The sequence below is a fragment of the Bombina bombina genome, chromosome 3 (genome assembly GCF_027579735.1).
Source record: "Bombina bombina isolate aBomBom1 chromosome 3, aBomBom1.pri, whole genome shotgun sequence".
Lineage (NCBI taxonomy): Eukaryota > Metazoa > Chordata > Amphibia > Anura > Bombinatoridae > Bombina > Bombina bombina.
Genome location: NC_069501.1, coordinates 348,981,764 through 349,001,370, shown reverse-complemented (window position 1 = coordinate 349,001,370; position 19,607 = coordinate 348,981,764). Strand labels below are relative to the sequence as shown.

Below are 19,607 nucleotides of genomic sequence, written 5' to 3'. Positions count from 1 at the left end.
TAAAATGATCCTCCAGAACTGTGAGATCTCTCACAAGATTCTAGACGAGTAAATTCTGCTATATTTCTGTATTTCTGTAAGGGGCATTCCCTGCATTTATGTGAAGGAGAGACAAGCCCAGTTCAATTTAGTACTGAGTGACATGAGAGTTTTGTTACATTTAAACTTTGTGCTTTGTATTTTATATTACTTTACACTTCAGATTGTGCCCTTTAAGTTGTATCAGAATTAAGTGTTGCACCCCCTGGTTAACCTCACTCTGCCCTGTGAGAGATTATGTATCCCGGAGAGCTTCATTACTTTCTATGGAAGGCATATTTCATCCCTCTGGGACTTCCAGGTTCCGTCCTTTTCTTTGCAAATTCAGTGATTCAGCTCTTGTGAAGTCTGCACTATAACTTCTCTCTATAGTGGAGAATCTTAGGATTACTATGAACTATTCTCTGATTATGTGATTGGAGCTTTGTGAAAAGAGTCCTTTCCAGTTAGTCAACATTAACCACACAGGCTTTTTCCCCACTCCTCAGAGCAGAATTTCTTTTTATATAATAAAGTTTGGATTACTTATTCAAAATGTAGTAGAAGTAAAGAATGGATTAAAGGGCTACACTCTTTAATCAAGCTTTGTGAACTATTAACCAACTACTGGGAAAATTTGAGGAACAGAAGATCTAAAAGGATTTTTATATTAATGCCTCATTTGGGAAAATATATTTTTATGTGCAGTCATAAATTGCAGAGGAGTCCGAGGAAGTTTGAGGAGGGAAGTGGAGAATCTATCTATGGGCTCCAAAATGGCAAACATTCTCATGAATTTACATGGACAATTTTGTTGTGAAAATGATGTTTTACAGTCGAAATATAATTTAAAACATAGTGCTAAGTAGTTGTTTTTACTTACAATAAAACAAACTAACATTTTAAACATTTTAATAAATGCTTTAACAATCAGTTATAATATATTGATTTTATTTAAAAATAGAGTGCAAACATACTTTTTAAACAACTATGCCAAGACGTTAATGTACATGAAATCTAATGGCAAAGTAAAAATGCAATGTTATAGATTTATTTAATTATAAATACAAAAATAAAATAATGAAATTAGCAACAACAATGGGGAAAGAAATCTCAGAGCACATCCTAAAATATAAATAAATATTAGTTATGCAAAATACAGTATTGGCATATTAACAGTAGTAGGACTAAGCTCAAAATCCAAGAAAGTGTTTTAGTGCAGTCATTTACAAAAAAGGCAAATTTCAACCAAAAATGACCTTATCTAAAGTTTGTTTATATATGTAGCTGTGTAACTACAGGGCTCCAAGAGGTCTCAAAGGAGGCCATGCCCACACCTCTAGAGAGTCCTTCTGGCCCTGCAATCATTATTGGTTTTGCTACAGGTGGGATAAGTGGGGCCAAGGCTCCACCTGCATCAGATTTTTCAGGTTCCATCTGTGTGCCCTTCTTGCAAAACAGGGCTTACAGTGTATGGAAAGTGTAGGGATTTTCCTTTACAAATATGGCGGCAGGGTTTCCAAGATGGCCAGCTCAGTGTGTCCATTCAGAGAACCTTCCATCATACTTGAACAGGAAGTTAGCAGAAGAGCATATCTTCTGGTGTGGGCTAACCAAGGGAGATGGATGACCCCCTTTCACAGAGAAGCAGCTCGTCTTGCTCATACATGGCTGCTGGCTCAGTTTCTGCTGAAAGGGCACCAGGGGGAAGGGTCACCCTGCGAAAGGGACCAAATAATCATTGCGTGGGCGGACATGATCCGCTGTAGCGGATCATGTCTGCTGCACAATGATAAATGCTGACAGCATACGCTGTCGGCATCTATAATTGCACAAGCATTTCTAGTGAAATGCTTTTGCAATACCGCCCCCTGCACATTCCGATCGGGCTGATTGCTTTCCACCGCCTCAGAGGTGGCAGACAAGTTAAAGAGCAGCATTCTTAAGACCGCTGTTTCTTAACTTATGTTTCAGCGTAAACTATGGGGTAGATTGCAGCATTTGCTGCTTTTTAATTCTACCCCATAGTCTTCGCCCTTGTGCCCATTGATGTTTAGTTGTGCCCCTGTATCTATGTTTTATCATTTTACACTAATACTAACAACTTTTTTTATTTGTGCATTATACTACCTATTTAACTTTATATTTTAAATAACTGTAAAAAAATAGCATCACATAGCAAATGTAAGGGTTTGGGGTACTCCAATAAAGAATAGGAATCGAAAGCACACCGCGAAACCTTGTAGAACCAACACTGCTCAACTGAATGAGGGAAGCTGTCCAGTATTGCTTAATCTTACCCCTCTGACCATGTGACTAGAAACAACAGAACTCTGGAGACTGAGAGCAGTAGAGGGTGTTTTCCAGAAGTTAAATGGAGAGTAAAAAACAATAAACAGCTTCTGCTTATAGATAAAAAAGAAAGTAGTATGAGGATATGGATAGAGATTTTCCTCTGACTACATTAGTGGACTGTCAATTTGTTAAACAATTTATCTGAATTGCTAATTAAGGATTTAGCCTGCTGATCTTGAACATTTTACTTCTTTTTTTTGCAGACTGCATTGAAATAGGTTTTCTTGTGTTGTTAAAGGGAAAACAAGTGGCATTTAAATAAAAAATGTAAATCACACCCCATTACTGCCAATTATAGCTTTTTATATTATCTTTTTAATCATCTTTGTTAGCCCCCGATAGTAAGGTCTAGAACCGTCACTGACAGCATGTGTAGCATGTGTCATGGGTAAGTTTCCCTCAACCTCTTGCTTTATTACTCTTTTAATATGTTTTAGTAAAGTAATCAACAATAGCACATTATAGTTTCCATGCAATAAAGTCCATTTACAAAGCTTTTATTGATGAACGCACTTCTTTGTGAAATGTCTTTCAGATATGTAATTATCTAGTCTTACTATACTATATATTAATACTGTGATGATACTTTGATAATATTGTATTGCTATTTGTTGTTTTTTATATAAGGGATATGAAATACACAATTTTCTTTCATGATTTAGATAGAGCATGCAATTTTAAAATATGTTGCAATTTACATCTGTGATAAATTTTTCTTTCTACTTTTGATGAAAAACAAGGACATACTGAATGTTTAGGAGCTGTCCCATTTGTGGAGCACTATATTGCAGCAGTTTTGCAAGAATGCTATCCATTTGCTAGGACACTGGATGGCAGCCATATACTGCTTCAGATGCCTACCTAGGTATCTCTTCAACAAAGAATATCATGGGAACGAAGCTAATTTGATAATAGAAGTAAATTGGAAACATTTTAAAAATTGTGTGCTCTGTCTGAATCACAAAATAATTTTTTTGGGTTTCATATCCCTTTAGCTTATAGTTAGTTATTGTTTGCTTCCATTTATAACCCATAATTACTGTTATTAATAGTATTTTTTGCTGTGTATTGCTGCTATTGCTACAGTGAAGGTTTGTTTATTCAATCTCACATTTGTATATTTCACTTATTATTCTTCCTGCTTTATAGTTGTTTTTTCACATTTGTAATTTTTACAAAAGTATTGGTACAATTATATATTGGCATAGTATCAGCATAAAAGTTATTTTTAAGACTACAACACTCTAGTTGTTACTATCAGGCAGAGTTTGCAATTTCCAATAAAATGAAGGAATATATCTCTGGTTTCTAGCTCAGATTTGTGGCATAAAATATGACTATGTTGCAGTTATCTCTAGTAAAAGCATGACTAGGGCAATAAGAGTGACATTTACAATTAATTCAGCTAAGAAATGGATGTACCACATTATATCAACATATGTATTTTATATAAAAGGACATTAAACATTTCTTTCTTTTGTGGAAACAAATGTGCTTTTGCTCACATTCCCTAGAAGTGTGTTTAGGCAGTTTACAGCGTTTTGAAAACCTATGTTGCAGATTTTGCTTTTTGGCCTTTCTAAGGGAGTGTAGGACAAAGCAAAATTTCACACAAAAGCCAGAGGAATGTAATGCCCATTTAGGGCTAGATAACGAGTGGGTTTATCACGGCTTTTTACACGCATTTAAAGTAGAACGCATATTACAAGTTTAAAGAAAAGTGCATTGGAGCCCTTTGTAGTCAAGTAGCTAACAACATGTAAAATCATATTTATGCAATAGTCATATTTAATAAAGTGGTTAACTATTTCTTTACTGTAAATATTTAATATTCCAATGTTCTTCACATAGGGGAATATGTTCTAAGTATTTTAGATACTCCTATATACTGTATATATATCTGTATATATCTATACCTACATATAATCATATAGATATATAGGTTTAGATTTATATTTTACAGAAACAAACATCAGGTATATATATAAATATGTATTTATGAATAAATAGAGCACATTCTTCTATGTGAAGAACATTGGAATGTAAATATTAATATTTCATGTCGGGTTACCACACTTGAGAAAATGTGATCGGGTTTGTGCAACTTGTTTGGTGTGTCCAGCTTTTTGGAAGTGTTTTGTTAGTGCACGAGTGAAAAATCTTTACTTTCAACTTGTAATGTGTGCTACCCGACAAGCGCAAAAAGCTAAACTCTAGCAGAGTTAACGCGCGAGCAGGAGTGTAAACTACTGCTCCACTCATAATGTAGCCTTTAATGTTCCTAACCCATCAGCATGTAGGTATACAAACAGCACTGTCCTAAAGTAAGTGTCAAAAATGGTGTTCCCATAAAATAATCATCTGTGTTCTACAATATAGCGCCATCTATAATATTTTAGAATTCATCATTGATTTAACATTTTGTGGCTCAATCTGAAGTGATGGAAAAGCTTTTTACTTAATACAAAATGCGTAAATGTGATACGCATCAAAACACCCTTTTCAGGTTTCTTGCTACAGTTGTGCATAATTATGTAAAACAGAATTCTTAATTAATCTGACCCAGTTCTGTTTATATAATCCTTTCAATAAATTACAACTTTACTGAGATGCTTCTTTTACATCTTTTAAATATCCCCTGAGCTAAAATACTGAGTGGATAAAATAATCGGAAACAGGCTTTAGGAAAAAAGTAGCTGAATAAATCTGTTGGTTAATTTTAATGCTGTTAGAACAAGATGATAATAAGCTTCAGTTAAGCTTCTCAACCATTCTGCAAACACAAACAAACACACTTACATGAGTACTTACAAGTCTTATACATCTCTGAGTTAAAGGAACAACAACTTTTTTTCTATTAACCCTTTCGTGACAGGGTTAAAGTGCCTACATTGGAACAACTGTTCTGATGTAGACAAATTGAAACTACGCGATTGTGCATACGATCGCGAGATTTCAATTATTGGATTGCATCTGGGGGGCGTCCCTACAATCCTAGGAACGCCCTCCAGACCGCGATTAAATCCTTGAAGCACAGAAGGCTTCAGGACAGCCGTTAGCTATGACATTCTATTCCGTCATAATGGCTTTAAAGCCCAGTCTAATTATGACGGAATAGAACGTCATAACGGCTTTAAAAGGTTAAAAGATTTGTGTATGGTTTTGTAATAATACCAGCCTAATGTAAAAACTTTCTAAATCCATTAATAATATCTTTAGTGCATTAATTTTTCAAAAAACAAATTCCCCCTTCATTGATTTATTTGGAGGAGCCAATGCAGACTTGTTACTGGACAAGATAATCACAGTCATTTTGTTATCAAAACTTGCATTGTTTTGCATTTTTCTACCTTTTAACCTCTGCTGAAGCCAATTAAAGGCAAATTAAACAGTTCTTAGAAAGCATTAAACCATGTGTATATTCCACATAGCAAAAATAGTAACTATGAGTAGTCTCTGAGCAGACAAACAGCACGTTTACTGGATAGACAGGTTTGCAATAGTTATAACTATATGTATCTGTTTGTTTGCTGAGTCTAAACAATTTTGCTCTTATCATTTTGATCTTCGATCTTTCAGATTATGTGACTTTTACAATCTAGTGGGTTTATAGTATGTTTCATGGATTTATATTACAATATTAATATTATTTTAGGTGTGCAATGGGGATCCCCTTCATGTTTATTTATGGCAATTTTAAAATGAGTTTCTTCATTGTCTCTATTTTTTTTTAGAAACCACAATAAGAAGCGGGACTGAAAGATTCTTCATAAGGAAATGGGAACCATACATACGCACGTTGGATATCTCCATACAGACACGTATATTATTTCCTCTTAGAAACACTGAGTTCTTACTAGGGGAACGTTTCAAGGGTAGCTAGAACTTTCTTTACACAGAGAGGATCAGGGATCACATTGATACTATTTAATCTATACATCAAAAACTAATGTGTTGGAACTGTTGGTGAGGGAGAGAGGAGGTAAATCTGAGTGTGGGAGGGAGAGATTGGTGGATGGAGGTTGGGAAAGAGGGTATACTGAAAAGGAAATTTGGAAAAGAAGGTTTTGCCAGGTTGGACTTAAGATGGAATGAGATTCATTGTACTGAAGTCACATTTGTCTATTTGTTCAGAAATTGTTTGTTAATTCATGGCAACCTTTGTTTGAAAAATAAAGTTTAAAAAAAAAAGAAAGAAGCGGGGCTGAGACCTTAAAGCCAGTCAGCATCAATAGTTTATTGGTGTTGAAACAATTCAGCAGGGAACTCCCTCTGAACTGAAGCGTTTCGCGCATGCACTTCCTCAGAGACCAATTTATTTATGGCAATTTTAAAATTAGTTTTTTCATTTCTTGTATTTATTTATTTTACTATTTTTGCTATGTAGAATATACACATGGTTTAATACATTTATACTATTTATATGAGAGTGTTTTTTCTGAGAGATTTTGTTTCTTTTTTGTCTATTTTTGCCTTTTTGCACTCCATCACCAGTATTGCTATATACCTATTGCATACCTATTATGTATCCCAAGTGCAGACTTGTCTTTTTCAAACATTAAACACTTTGAGTTGGTAAAATAAAATGTTTAATCGCTTCTAATAAAAAATAATCTTGCAGTATTATTTCAATATCTATTTTGTTCCCCTTTCCTGTAATTTAACATTGAAAATTGTGGACTTTCCACTTAAAGCTGCTGCAGTGTCATTCAAAAATGAAAAGCCTGTTCTTATATCCCCTGCGAAGGACAGTTAGTATTAGTTATAGATGAGCTGATAAAGTCCCTTTAACATTGCTATATTCTACACCACCTTTGTTTGTACACTTTATTGACTTTTTTCAAATCTGTCCCTGTTTTCAGCAGAACAAAAGGAAACCTAGGTTTCAACATGGCAGTGTCTATTACTTTATAGATACTACATTTATACACTTGTTTCTTCAGTATTTTAATACACCTGCATACTATTTTCAGGCTAATTTTCATTTTAAATTTATAATTGTATCTAGAATTTATTTACTGTTTAAAGACTCCACTGCTTCCCTCGTGCCAGGGAGTTGCAGCATTATGGAATGACAGCCATTTTGCATCATACCATTGAGTGCTATCAGTTCTGGGCTTGTCAGTAGATTTATCAAGGATAACTTTAAACACATCATCCAAATGGAGTGTTATGAATTGAGCTCACCTTGTACTGCATATATTAAACAATATATATATCTACGTTCTGCACAGAGAATGAACTTATTGTACACAAACATTTAGATGATTATCTTAAAGCCTTATTTAAAATTAATGACTACATTAATTTACTTTGTTAGAATAGGGAGATTTTAAAGGGACAGTGTACAGTAAAATTGTTTTTACCTTAATGTGTTTCCAATGACTTGTTATACCAGCTGCGGAGTATAACATGTATAAGAAATTGCTCATTTATGTTTATTTTTTGTATTTGAAATAGCATTTTTTTTTCTTTGAATCCACAACCTATCAAAATGGGTTGAGCTTTCAGAGAAATCAGATATCCTTAGTTTATCACTTTCTGCACACACACATGCTTCTTTATATTATCTTTGTAACCCAAAGCTCAATACAACAATTGAAAATGAACATGTTATTGCTTATCTTTTCTACCTCCCACTGGGAGTGTAATGTATTCTGCTGGCTATGCTTACACAGCTTTTTTATAGCCAATACTTAAGTATAGAAACTTCCAGTATAGGTAGGGATGCCACAGGAAAAATAAGCTAATTCAAATGTGAACATAAAGTAAAAGGAGCTATTTGTAAACAATTAAATACACTCCAGCAGGTAAAATGGATCATTGGAAACAAATTAAAGGGAAAAATGTAGGGTAAACTGTCCCTTTACCAGTGTACAGTGATACCATATTGTAAAAAGGTGACATATCTTTTGACTTCTGTCTTAATCAAGGGAAATCAAAGAGGTTGATAAGATAAAAAAAATCAATATATGAACTTCACCTCTCATCTTGCACTATTTGATCATGTGATATATTATGCATTTTGTATTAAAGTAGAAACAGCTAGTGCAAATAACCATTATTATGTGCAGTCACCCAGCAAGCGATAACGGAAAATGTGAAATATTTACTTTCCAGAAGGAATTAGAACCGTAAAACCATAGTATCATCACAGTTAAAACATAAATAATTATTTTGCAGCCAAAGAGAAAACATAAATTAACAAATATATTTATGTTCCTAAATACTCAACTTTAAGATCTTAGGATTCAGTTCCAGGAGTTATTAGGTTCCTAACAAGTTTGCCACTATTTAATAGTAGTGTGAGTTTTAATAAACAATTAAATTACTCAAATATATATTAATAGACACAATATTTGTCTAGATGTCTTTTGCAGTATGTAAGTGGTTTGATATCGTGTGAAGCTAAGCAAGAAAACACACAACCATCCACTCACATGCATGATACCCAATACTTAGATATAACATGTTGATGAACTCACATTGTTGTTTGCGAGCTTAGAACTCTGTTCATCGTTTATGCAATATGTTTATCCTACATACAATGGCTCGCGCCCACATTTTAGTCAGCCAAAACTTTTGAGACGTCACCATTATTTATTTCTGCAAACCGTAGCCTCAAAATGCCACTAACGTTTGCCCTTCCTGAATTGGTTCTTGTTGAACATAACGGGCATCAGTCCTTTGAAGAGATTTACTCTAATGGCTTCCACAGAGTTATCATCTCAGCTCATTGCCAGTCTAGTTGAACATGATTGATTCAGGATCCTGATTTGCCATTTGAGCCATGTGTCGTAATACATCTTTTTTTGTTATAATCCCCAGAAGCCTCCTGTAGCAAATAACATAAAAAGTAAACATATTATGGAAGCAGTTCAGTGCACTTTATTTTATTATGCATGTGATCCTAGTAAATCACACCAAACTCTCTACGCTTCAATAAAACAGTGAGGAGCAAATAAAAAAAAAATACTGACTGAATATATTATCCCTTCATTTCTGGAAAACACAACAGATGTGGTGCTAGGAATGGTTATAAGTTATGCATTTTATGAATTAACACCTTTCAGAGCAGTCTTTTTGCAGCAACTGTGAGGAAGTTTGTTTTGTTACCTTTTTTTCCAGCAGGAAATGGCATTAAATGGCATTAATAAAATAATAAATGTATATGCTAGGATAGATTAAACAATATTTTTCAATGATACCAAAACATTGTTTAGACTGCTTAGTGGAAACTAATATCTGATGAAATCAAATCAGCATAGTTTATTAGGTACCACAGAGTGATGCCAAGGCACCTAGGTGATACATGACAAATCTAAATTTGTCTCATGGGCATAAAAGTGGCAAAACCAACAATTCTTCTGTCCAGCTAATTATTAGCATATATTTCAGCACAGAAATGGCTTCTTATACATTTATCTTACTACAATCGGCCTATTTGAACAATGAGAGACAAGTCCAATGCAATAGGGCACTGCATGATAGGAGAGTTTTGTTACACTTACATTTTGTGCATTGTATTTTATATTACTATACATTTCAGATTGGGTCCTTTCAGTATTTTGACATTTAAAGGGACATAATACTCATGTGCTAAATCACTTGAAACTGATGCAGTATAACTGTAAAAAGCTGACAGGAAAATATCACCTGAGCATCTCTATGTAAAAAAGGAAGATATTTTACCTCAAAATTTCGTCAGCTCAGCAGAGTAAGTTTTGTGTAAAAAGTTATACTCAGCTGTTCCCAGCTGCAGGTAAAAAAAAAATGAAGAAATGAACAGCAGCCAATCAGCAGCAGCAGTGCTGAGGTCATGAACTCTTTTACTGTGATCTCATGAGATTTGACTTAACTCTCATGAGATTTGACTTAACTCTCATGAGATTTCATAGTAAGCTGAATAAAGAAATAATATGAGTGCACGAGGTTCATCCCCTAAGCTGTCCCAGGACAGACACACTAAAATGCTGCTTAGAAATCCTACTGAAGAACTTTTGAGGTAAAATATCTTTCTTTTTTACATAGAGATGTTCAGGAGATATTTTCTAGTCAGCTTTTTACAGCTATACTGCATCACTTTCAAGTGTTTAAACATTTGGGTATTATGGCCCTTTAAGCTTTACACCTTCTATTTTATATTATAATAAATTTAGATTTAGATCCAGTAGTGATTTTACAAATGCTGATTATATTTTTAAAGTTCCTGTGTTACTTTAACAAATTAGGATCATACGTTGTATATTTCTGTGTATATTTTACAAATTACATTGCACTTTGTACTTGCATCATTGTAGAACTGAAAGATTCCGAAAGTGGAAGGAATATGGCAGTTCCCTGAGCTGAACAGGGGAGTTGCCAGGTTATGCCTGAAGCTCTCTCACTATTCCTGTGAAATTATGTAAACTTTTTAAACAAGCTGTCTTGACAAATTATCTCACTAGCTGTATGCAGGTGAAGTTTGCTCAAAATTCACAATACACTTATTTATTTAATATATACTAAAGCAAGTTAAGTCGTAGTGAAAACATTTCATTTTAATTTGTAATTGATGCAAACTCAGCCTTTATATCAGCCCCAGGTGTTCGTCAGTTACCGTCTCTCTCCCATGTGAAATTTTGTATACCAGAGAGCTTCATTACTTACTATGGAAGGTATCTCTCATCTCTCTGGGACTTGAAGGTTCCACATTTTTCTTTGAAAATTCAGTGAGTTGAGCCCCTGTGTAGTCTGCACGATAATTTCTCTCCAAACTAGAGAATGTTTGATTATCTGGCCCTTAGAAGGTAATGAAGCTCTTTGGGAAACTGAATCTGACAGTTTTTCAGTTTTATTTTAAATAGAAGAAATGAAAAGTGCAATGTAATTTGTAAAAGATAAACATAAATATACAAAGTATGATCCTAATTTGATAAAGTGACACAGAAATTAAAGGAAAATTTGAAATTAGTAATAAAAAATCTATTTTTTATTAAAATAATCAGAGTAACTCATATTGCTTGCCTCTTATTACACACGTGTTGATTATGCAATTTGTAAAGGGATATGAAACCCACATTTTTTTCTTTCATGTTCAGATAGCGCATGCAGTTTTACTTGAAATCTTTTTATTGAGGAAGATCCAAACATTGTTACAACAAACATTGGTATATACTATCATTTAAGAACACAATAATACAGTATCTTATGTTTACATGTTAACAGTAATGCTAAGAACAAATAAAGAAAGGGGACAAAAAAGGAGAGGGGAAAAGGGAAAAATAAAAAAAAAAAAGGGCATGCAGTTTTAAACAACTATTATAATGTTTCTTTGTTCTCTTGGTATCTTTTGTTGAAAAGCAGGGACATATGCTTTGGAGCCAGCTCATTTCTAGAGCACTATATGGCAGCAGTTTTGCAAGATTGTTATCCATTTGCAAGAGCACTAGATGGCAGCACCATTTCCTCCCATGCAGTGCTTTAGATGCCTACCTAGGTATCTATTCAACACATAATATGATGGGAAGGACAATAGAAGTAAATTGGAAACTTTATTAATATGGTGTGCTCTGTCTGAATCATAAAAGAAAATGTTTAGGTTTTATATCCCTTTAAGTACTCTTTCCTTTCAGAAAATGTTATTTTTCTTTCTGCATATCCAATTTGAAGAATTACAAATGTGTCCTTTAATTAAAGGGACATTGTAGTCAAGTCTTTTGCATGATTCATTTAAATAAAACTATTTCAGATGTTTGTTTTTGAAAAACCTTTCTTCCTGCCCTTATAAGGCTTATAATTGCAGACGAGTATCCCTCTCTACTAATAAAGCAGTTGAACTTGTCCTTTTTAACTGGTGAGGATAAAGAGGAAATAAAAAACAAAATACTGCAGTAGTAAAAAATATATATATTTTGCCATGTGTAAATGATGCTTTTATATTTTTGACAGAACATTTTTGAGTACAATTTCCATTTAAGTAATTATGAACTGAAATACTTTTTTAGTAATAATTCTTTAAATTCAATTATCCCATTTAGCACCTTTACTATATGCGGACGATATTCATTAGAACATATGGAATATTTTTTTATACATAAAGGGGTGGCAGAATTCAGAAATTAGTTTTCCTTCTTCATTACAGTCTCAAACTTCAAAGCACTTATAAATATATCAATGGTAACATGACACCATCACAGTTTGTTACACTGTTTAACACTATAAAAGACCAACTTCCCAGACACATTTTCAGCTGTGCTGGTGAAGTTTGTGAGTGGAATTCAAAGGGAGTAGCTGGTGGTTACATTTATTAGATTGTGAAATCTGAGTGCAGTACATTTTGATGGCTTGTTTAACTCTTACTACAAAGGTACATAAATATACAGACAGCACAATACAATAATAATACACAAACATGCATCATGAAATAAATCTCTGGTGTTGGTATTATTTTCTTTAACAAAAGTATCCTATGCTCTCATGCACCAACCAATTCAAAGCATCTAGTTCTAATATAAAATGTAGTCACTGCAGAACAATAGGAGTATCATAGGTTAGTTAAATAGATATTACACAGTCTGATTTATTGTTATAATAAAAAAACACTAAGAAGTGTTTTATACTTAATACAAATCATTGCTTTATCTATTATGCATCTTACCTTTTGTTTATTTTTTAAACATTATTTGTGCAGTGTCCGTTACTTCCTGTTACAGCGCTACAAGGAGTCTGTGGTCTCTGAAGGAAGCTTATCTAGCTTGATGTCATAAAACATCTACAGTTGGTTTAGTATTAAAAGGACAGTCTAGTCCAAAATAAACTTTCATTATTCAGATAGGGCATGTAATTTTAAACAATTTTCCAATTGATTTTAATCACCAATTTTGCTTTGTTCTCTTGGTATTCTTAGTTGAAAGCTAAACCTAGGAGGTTCATATGCCAATTTCTCTTCTCTGAGGGCATTTTGACAGTTTTGGAAAGTTGTTTAAAATTGCATGCTCTATCTGACTCACAAAAGTTTCATTTTGACTTTAGTGCCCTTTTAAGCAAATAGACTAGATAAACAGGGAGTCAGATTTGATAATGCTCAGAACTGGTAGAATAAAACTTAAGCTTTAAGAATGTCCCACTATTAGCACACTGAGGGCAGGGTCTACAGTGAGTGTTAATTTTGAAAGAAAACAAGTTAGTTTGCTGTTTATTACACAAATTGTTTTTTATTTTTTAAATTGACTTTGATTTAATTTGATTTGTTTTTACCAAAATAGCACTGTTTAATATGCCTTTAAAAGGACACTGAAAAAGAACAATCAGGTGAAGCCCTTACTACTGACCAAAACGTTACAGGTCAATGGCTTCAAACTGAAATCAACAAAGACTATATAAAGTTATTGCACAAGAGGGAATAGCAATAGTTTCCTCAGAAGAAGCAAGTCAACCTGAGTTAACCTAAAGGAGGATAAAACCAGAAACAGATACAAGAAAAACACAGGAAACCCATCTCATGATGCAGGTAACAAAAACATATATAATATCTGATGGATAAGAATACCATAAGCTACAGATGTCAGCACATGATTGTGCGAGGACACAGAGAGTCCACTCATTTTGAACTATGGTCTAGTTTATATCACACTTGCAGTAGAAGAGATTTCCAAAATACACAAAGTATTAAAGGGATAGTAAGCATCTTGTAATTGCAAAATCTTTCTACAATCTTCCAATAGATAAACATATCTGCAGATATGCTACATTTGTGTTCCAGTGTTCAGATTACACACAACACTTTCCCTATTTGGATGAGCCAATCTAGACTTGAGTCTAGAAATGGTAAAACATATACAATGGCATTATGTTAACAAAAATTAAATTAATTAATTACCAAAAAGCAATGAAAAAATAATATAAGTCTGCTACTTCTGAACAAAGGGGATCACAGAGAAGCATTTACAACCATTTATGCCATAATTGCACAAGCTGTTTGTAAATAATTTCAGTAAGAAACCTAAAGTTTGTGAAAAAGTGAACATTTTTTTTTATTTGATCGCATTTGGCGGTGAAATGGTGGCATTAAATATTCCAAAATGGGCCTAGATCAATACTTTGGGTTGTCTACTAAAAAAAATATATACATGTGAAGGGTTATTCAGGGATTCCTGACAGATATCAGTGTTCCAATGTAACTATTGCTAATTTTGAGGGGAAAAAAAGTTTTTTCGAAACTCAGGACAAAATTTAGAAACTATTTAGCATGGTGGTTGTAGATGTGTAGCAGATTTTGGGGGTCAAAGTTAGAAAAAGTTTTTTTTTTCTTTTTTTCCTCATATTTTATATATTTTTTTATAGTAAATGATAAGATATGATGAAAATAATGGTATTTTTAGAAATTCCATTTAATGGTGAGAAAAACTGTATATAATATGTGTGGGTACAGAAAATGAGTAAGAGGAAAATTACAGCTAAACACAAACACCACAAAAATGTAAAAATAGCCTTGGTCCCAAACGGTCAGAAAATAGAAAAGTGCTGTGGTCCTTAAGGGGTTAAAACAATATTACACAAAAAAAAGTTCTAAGGATTTAAAGATATGAGGTCTCAGGTGTTTGATAGAAAAGAAAGGCAGGCAAAGGGCTTTAAAGTAGAGATAAAAAAGGTACATACATATACATGTCTAAATCTGTATATGTATGAATATTATATATATATATATACACATTAGGAGGTACACATTAGCAGTGGGAGGAGGACTACAGACAAAGGTGTGCAGTATAGAGAAGACAGTTATGGAGAGGAGGAGTGTGGCAGAGGAGAGGCTGCAGGCTAATGCGCATGCACTTTGCGGCATCAGGGAGCCTTGATTTTGTCCGGGATTTCCAATTCTGCAGCAGAGAAGCTGAGCTTGTGCCACTGCCTCTGATAGCAAGCGGTGTCCAAAAGGGGATTTAAAGCAAGCACGGCTGGGATCAGTTGTCAAACACTCTGCCTCAGATCCCCACAAGCCTATTTCCTTTACGTTTCCAAGGAAGATCTGCACAGTTACATGTTACATGTAAGTGTTGCCATCTGCTGCAAAAGGGTTATGTCCATTTATTTACAATGCTGCAAGTATACGAGAAGGGGTAGATGGATGTCCTTCTATTTAAATTATATCTTGCATTATAAATGGATAGTTTTTTTTTTTCATTAAAGAAAACATTATTTATGCTTACCTGATAAATTTATTTCTCTTGTGTTGTATCGAGTCCACGGATTCATCCTTACTTGTGGGATATTCTCCTCCTCTACAGGAAGTGGCAAAGAGAGCACCCACAGCAGAGCTGCCTATATAGCTCCCCCCTTAGCTCCACCCCCCAGTCATTCGACCGAAGGCTAGGAAGAAAAAGGAGAAACCATAGGGTGCAGTGGTGACTGAAAGTTTAAAAATAAAAACATATATGCCTGTCTTAAAAAACAGGCCAGGCCGTGGACTTGATACATCACAAGAGAAGTAAATTTATCAGGTAAGCATAAATTATGTTTTCTCTTGTAAGATGTATCGAGTCCATTGATTCATCCTTACTTGTGGCATACCAATACCAAAACTTTAGGACACGGATGAAGGGAGGGACAAGACAGGGACCTTAAACGGAAGGCACCGCTGCTTGTAGAACCTTTCTCCCAAAAATAGCCTCTGAAGAAGCAAAAGTATCAAATTTGGAAAAAGTATGAAGCGAAGACCAAGTCACTGCCTTACAAATCTGTTCAACAGAAGCCTCATTTTTAAAAGCCCATGTGGAAGCCACAGCTCTATTAGAATGAGCAGTAATCCTTTCAGGAGGCTGCCATCCAGCAGTCTCATAGGCCAAACGGATGATGCTTTTCAGCCAAAAGGAAAGAGAGGTAGCAGTAGCCCTTTGACCTCTCCGTTTACCAGAATAAACAACAAACAAAGAAGATGTTTGACAGAAATCTTTAGTTGCTTGTAAGTTAAATTTTAAAGCACGAACCACATCAAGATTGTGTAACAGACGTTCCTTCTTAGATGAAGGATTAGGACACAAAGAAGGAACCACAATCTCTTGATTGATATTCTTATTAGAAACAACCTTAGGAAGAAACCCAGGTTTGGTACGTAAAACCACCTTATCTGCATGAAAAACAAGGTAAGGGGAATCACATTGTAAAGCAGATAGCTCAGAAACTCTTCGAGACGAAGAGATAGCTACTAAAAACAAAACTTTCCAAGATAGAAGCTTAATATCTATGGAATGCATAGGTTTAAACGGAACCCCTTGAAGAACTTTAAGAACTAAGTTTAGGCTCCATGGCGGAGCAACAGGTTTAAATACAGGCTTGATTCTGACCAAAGCCTGACTAAATGCTTTAACGTCTGGGACATCTGCCAAACGTTTATGAAGTAGAATAGACAAAGCAGATATTTGACCTTTAAGAGAACTAGCAAATAATCCCTTCTCCAAACCTTCTTGGAGAAAAGACAATATTCTAGGAATCCTAATCTTACTCCACGAGTAACATTTGGATTCACACCAATAAAGATTTTTGCGCCAAATCTTATGATAAATCTTCCTGGTGACAGGCTTTCTAGCCTGAATCAGGGTATCAATGACCGATTCAGAGAAACCACGCTTTGATAAAATCATGCGTTCAATCTCCAAGCAGTCAGACACAGAGAAATTAGATTTGGATGTGTGAACGGGCCTTGAATTAGAAGGTCCCGCCTCATTGGCAGAGTCCACGGTGGAACCGAGGACATGTCCACTAGGTCTGCATACCAAGTCCTGCGTGGCCACGCAGGAGCTATCAGAATTACTGAAACTCTCTCCTGCTTGATTCTGGCAACCAGACGTGGGAGGAGAGGAAACGGTGGAAATACATAAGCCAGATTGAAGGACCAAGGCACTGCTAGAGCATCTATCAGTACCGCCTTGGGATCCCGGGACCTGGACCCATAACGAGGAAGTTTGGCATTCTGACGAGACGCCATCAGATCCAATTCTGGGGTGCCCCATAGCTGAATCAGCTGGGCAAATACCTCCGGATGGAGTTCCCACTCCCCCGGATGAAGAGTCTGACGACTTAGAAAATCCGCCTCCCAGTTCTCTACTCCTGGGATGTGGATTGCTGAAAGATGGCAAGAGTGATCCTCTGCCCACCGGATTATTTTGGTTACCTCCATCATCGCTAGAGAACTCCTTGTTCCTCCCTGATGATTGATATAAGCTACAGTCGTGATGTTGTCCAACTGAAACCTGATGAATTTGGCCGCAGCAAGCTGAGGCCACGCCTGAAGCGCATTAAAAATCGCTCTCAGTTCCAAAATGTTTATCGGGAGGAGAGCTTCCTCCCTAGACCATAAGCCCTGTGCTTTCAGGGAGTTCCAGACTGCACCCCAGCCTAGCAGGCTGGCATCTGTCGTTACAATGAGCCATTCTGGCCTGGGGAAGCACATTCCCTGAGACAGGTGGTCCTGAGACAACCACCAGAGAAGAGAATCTCTGGTCTCCTGGTCCAGATGCAGTTGAGGAGATAAGTCTGCATAATCCCAATTCCACTGTTTGAGCATGCATAGTTGCAGTGGTCTGAGGTGTAGACGGGCAAAAGGAACTATGTCCATTGCCGCTACCATGAGTCCGATTACCTCCATACACTGAGCCACTGATGGCCGAGGAATGGAATGAAGAGCTCGGCAAGTGGGTAAGAGTTTTAACTTTCTGAAGTCCATCAGAAATATTTTCATTTCTACCGAGTCTATCAGAGTCCCTAAGAAGGAAACTCTTGTAAGAGGGAAGAGAGAACTCTTTTTTATGTTCACCTTCCACCCGTGAGATGTCAGAAAAGCCAACACGATGTCTGTGTGAGACTTGGCTAGCTGGAAAGTCGACGCCTGAATTAAAATGTGGTCTAGATAAGGTGCCACTGCTATGCCCCGTGGTCGTAGAACCGCCAGAAGGGACCCTAGCACTTTTGTGAAAATTCTGGGAGCCGTGGCCAACCCAAAAGGAAGGGCCACAAACTGGTAATGCCTGTTTAGAAAGGCGAATCTGAGGAATTGATGATGATCTCTGTGAATAGGGATGTGTAGATACGCATCCTTTAAGTCCACGGTAGTCATATATTGACCCTCCTGGATCAGAGGTAGAATAGTCCGAATAGTCTCCATCTTGAATGATGGAACTTTGAGGAACTTGTTTAGAATTTTGAGATCCAAGATTGGTCTGAAAGTTCCCTCTTTCTTGGGAACCACAAACAGGTTTGAATAAAACCCTAGCCCCTGTTCCTCCTTTGGGACTGGGTGAATCACCCCCATGGTATGTAGGTCTTCTACACAGCGTAAGAACGCCTCTCTCTTTGTCTGGTTTACAGACAATCGAGAAATGTGAAATCTCCCCCTTGGAAGGGAGCCCTTGAATTCCAGAAGATATCCCTGGGACACAATTTCTAAAGCCCAGGGATCCTGAACATCTCTCGCCCAAGCCTGAGCGAAGAGAGGGAGTCTGCCCCCTACTAGATCCAGTTCCGGATCGGGGGCTACCCCTTCATGCTGTCTTAGAGGCAGCTGCAGGCTTCTTGGCCTGTTTACCCTTGTTCCAAGCCTGGTTAGGTTTCCAGACTGACTTGGATTGGGCAAAATTCCCCTCTTGCTTTGTAGTAGAGGAAGCTGAAGCGGGACCACTCTTAAAGTTCCGAAAAGGAATGAAAATTATTTTGTTTGGCCCTCATCTTATTTGATCTATCCTGAGGGAGGGCATGACCTTTCCCTCCAGTGATGTCTGAAATAATCTCCTTCAGTTCAGGCCTGAATAGGGTCTTACCTTTGAAAGGTTCAAAAGTTTAGATTTAGATGACACATCAGCAGACCAGGACTTAAGCCATAACGCCCTGCATGCTAAAATGGCAAAACCTGAATTCTTTGCCGCTAATTTAGCCAGTTGAAAAGCGGCATCTGTAATAAAAGAATTAGCCAACTTAAGTGCCTTAATTCTGTCCATAATTTCCTCTAATGGAGTCTCCATTTGAAGAGCCTCAAACCAGAAAGCAGCTGCAGTCGTTACAGGAACAATGCACGCAATAGTTTGGAGAGAAAAACCTTGATGAACAAAAATTTTCTTCAGGAGACCCTCTAATTTTTTATCCATCGGATCTTTGAAAGCACAACTGTCCTCGATAGGTATAGATGTACGCTTAGACAGAGTAGAAATAGCTCCCTCCACCTTAAGAACTGTCTGCCATGAGTCCCTTATGGTATCAGATATGGG

The 19,607-nt window shown here is 36.0% G+C and overlaps 1 protein-coding gene across 1 annotated transcript in view; it reads right to left on the bottom strand.

Annotated features, from left to right (window-relative positions):
• Positions 1-952: 952 nt before the first annotated feature.
• Positions 953-19,607, bottom strand: part of CLCN4 (chloride voltage-gated channel 4) — a 125,217-nt gene continuing 106,562 nt past the window's right edge. The window contains exon 12 of the mRNA XM_053706459.1: positions 953-9,208. Coding sequence (XP_053562434.1) covers positions 9,118-9,208 — 91 coding nt within the window. The 3' untranslated portion in view covers positions 953-9,117. The remainder of the gene's footprint in view (positions 9,209-19,607) is intronic.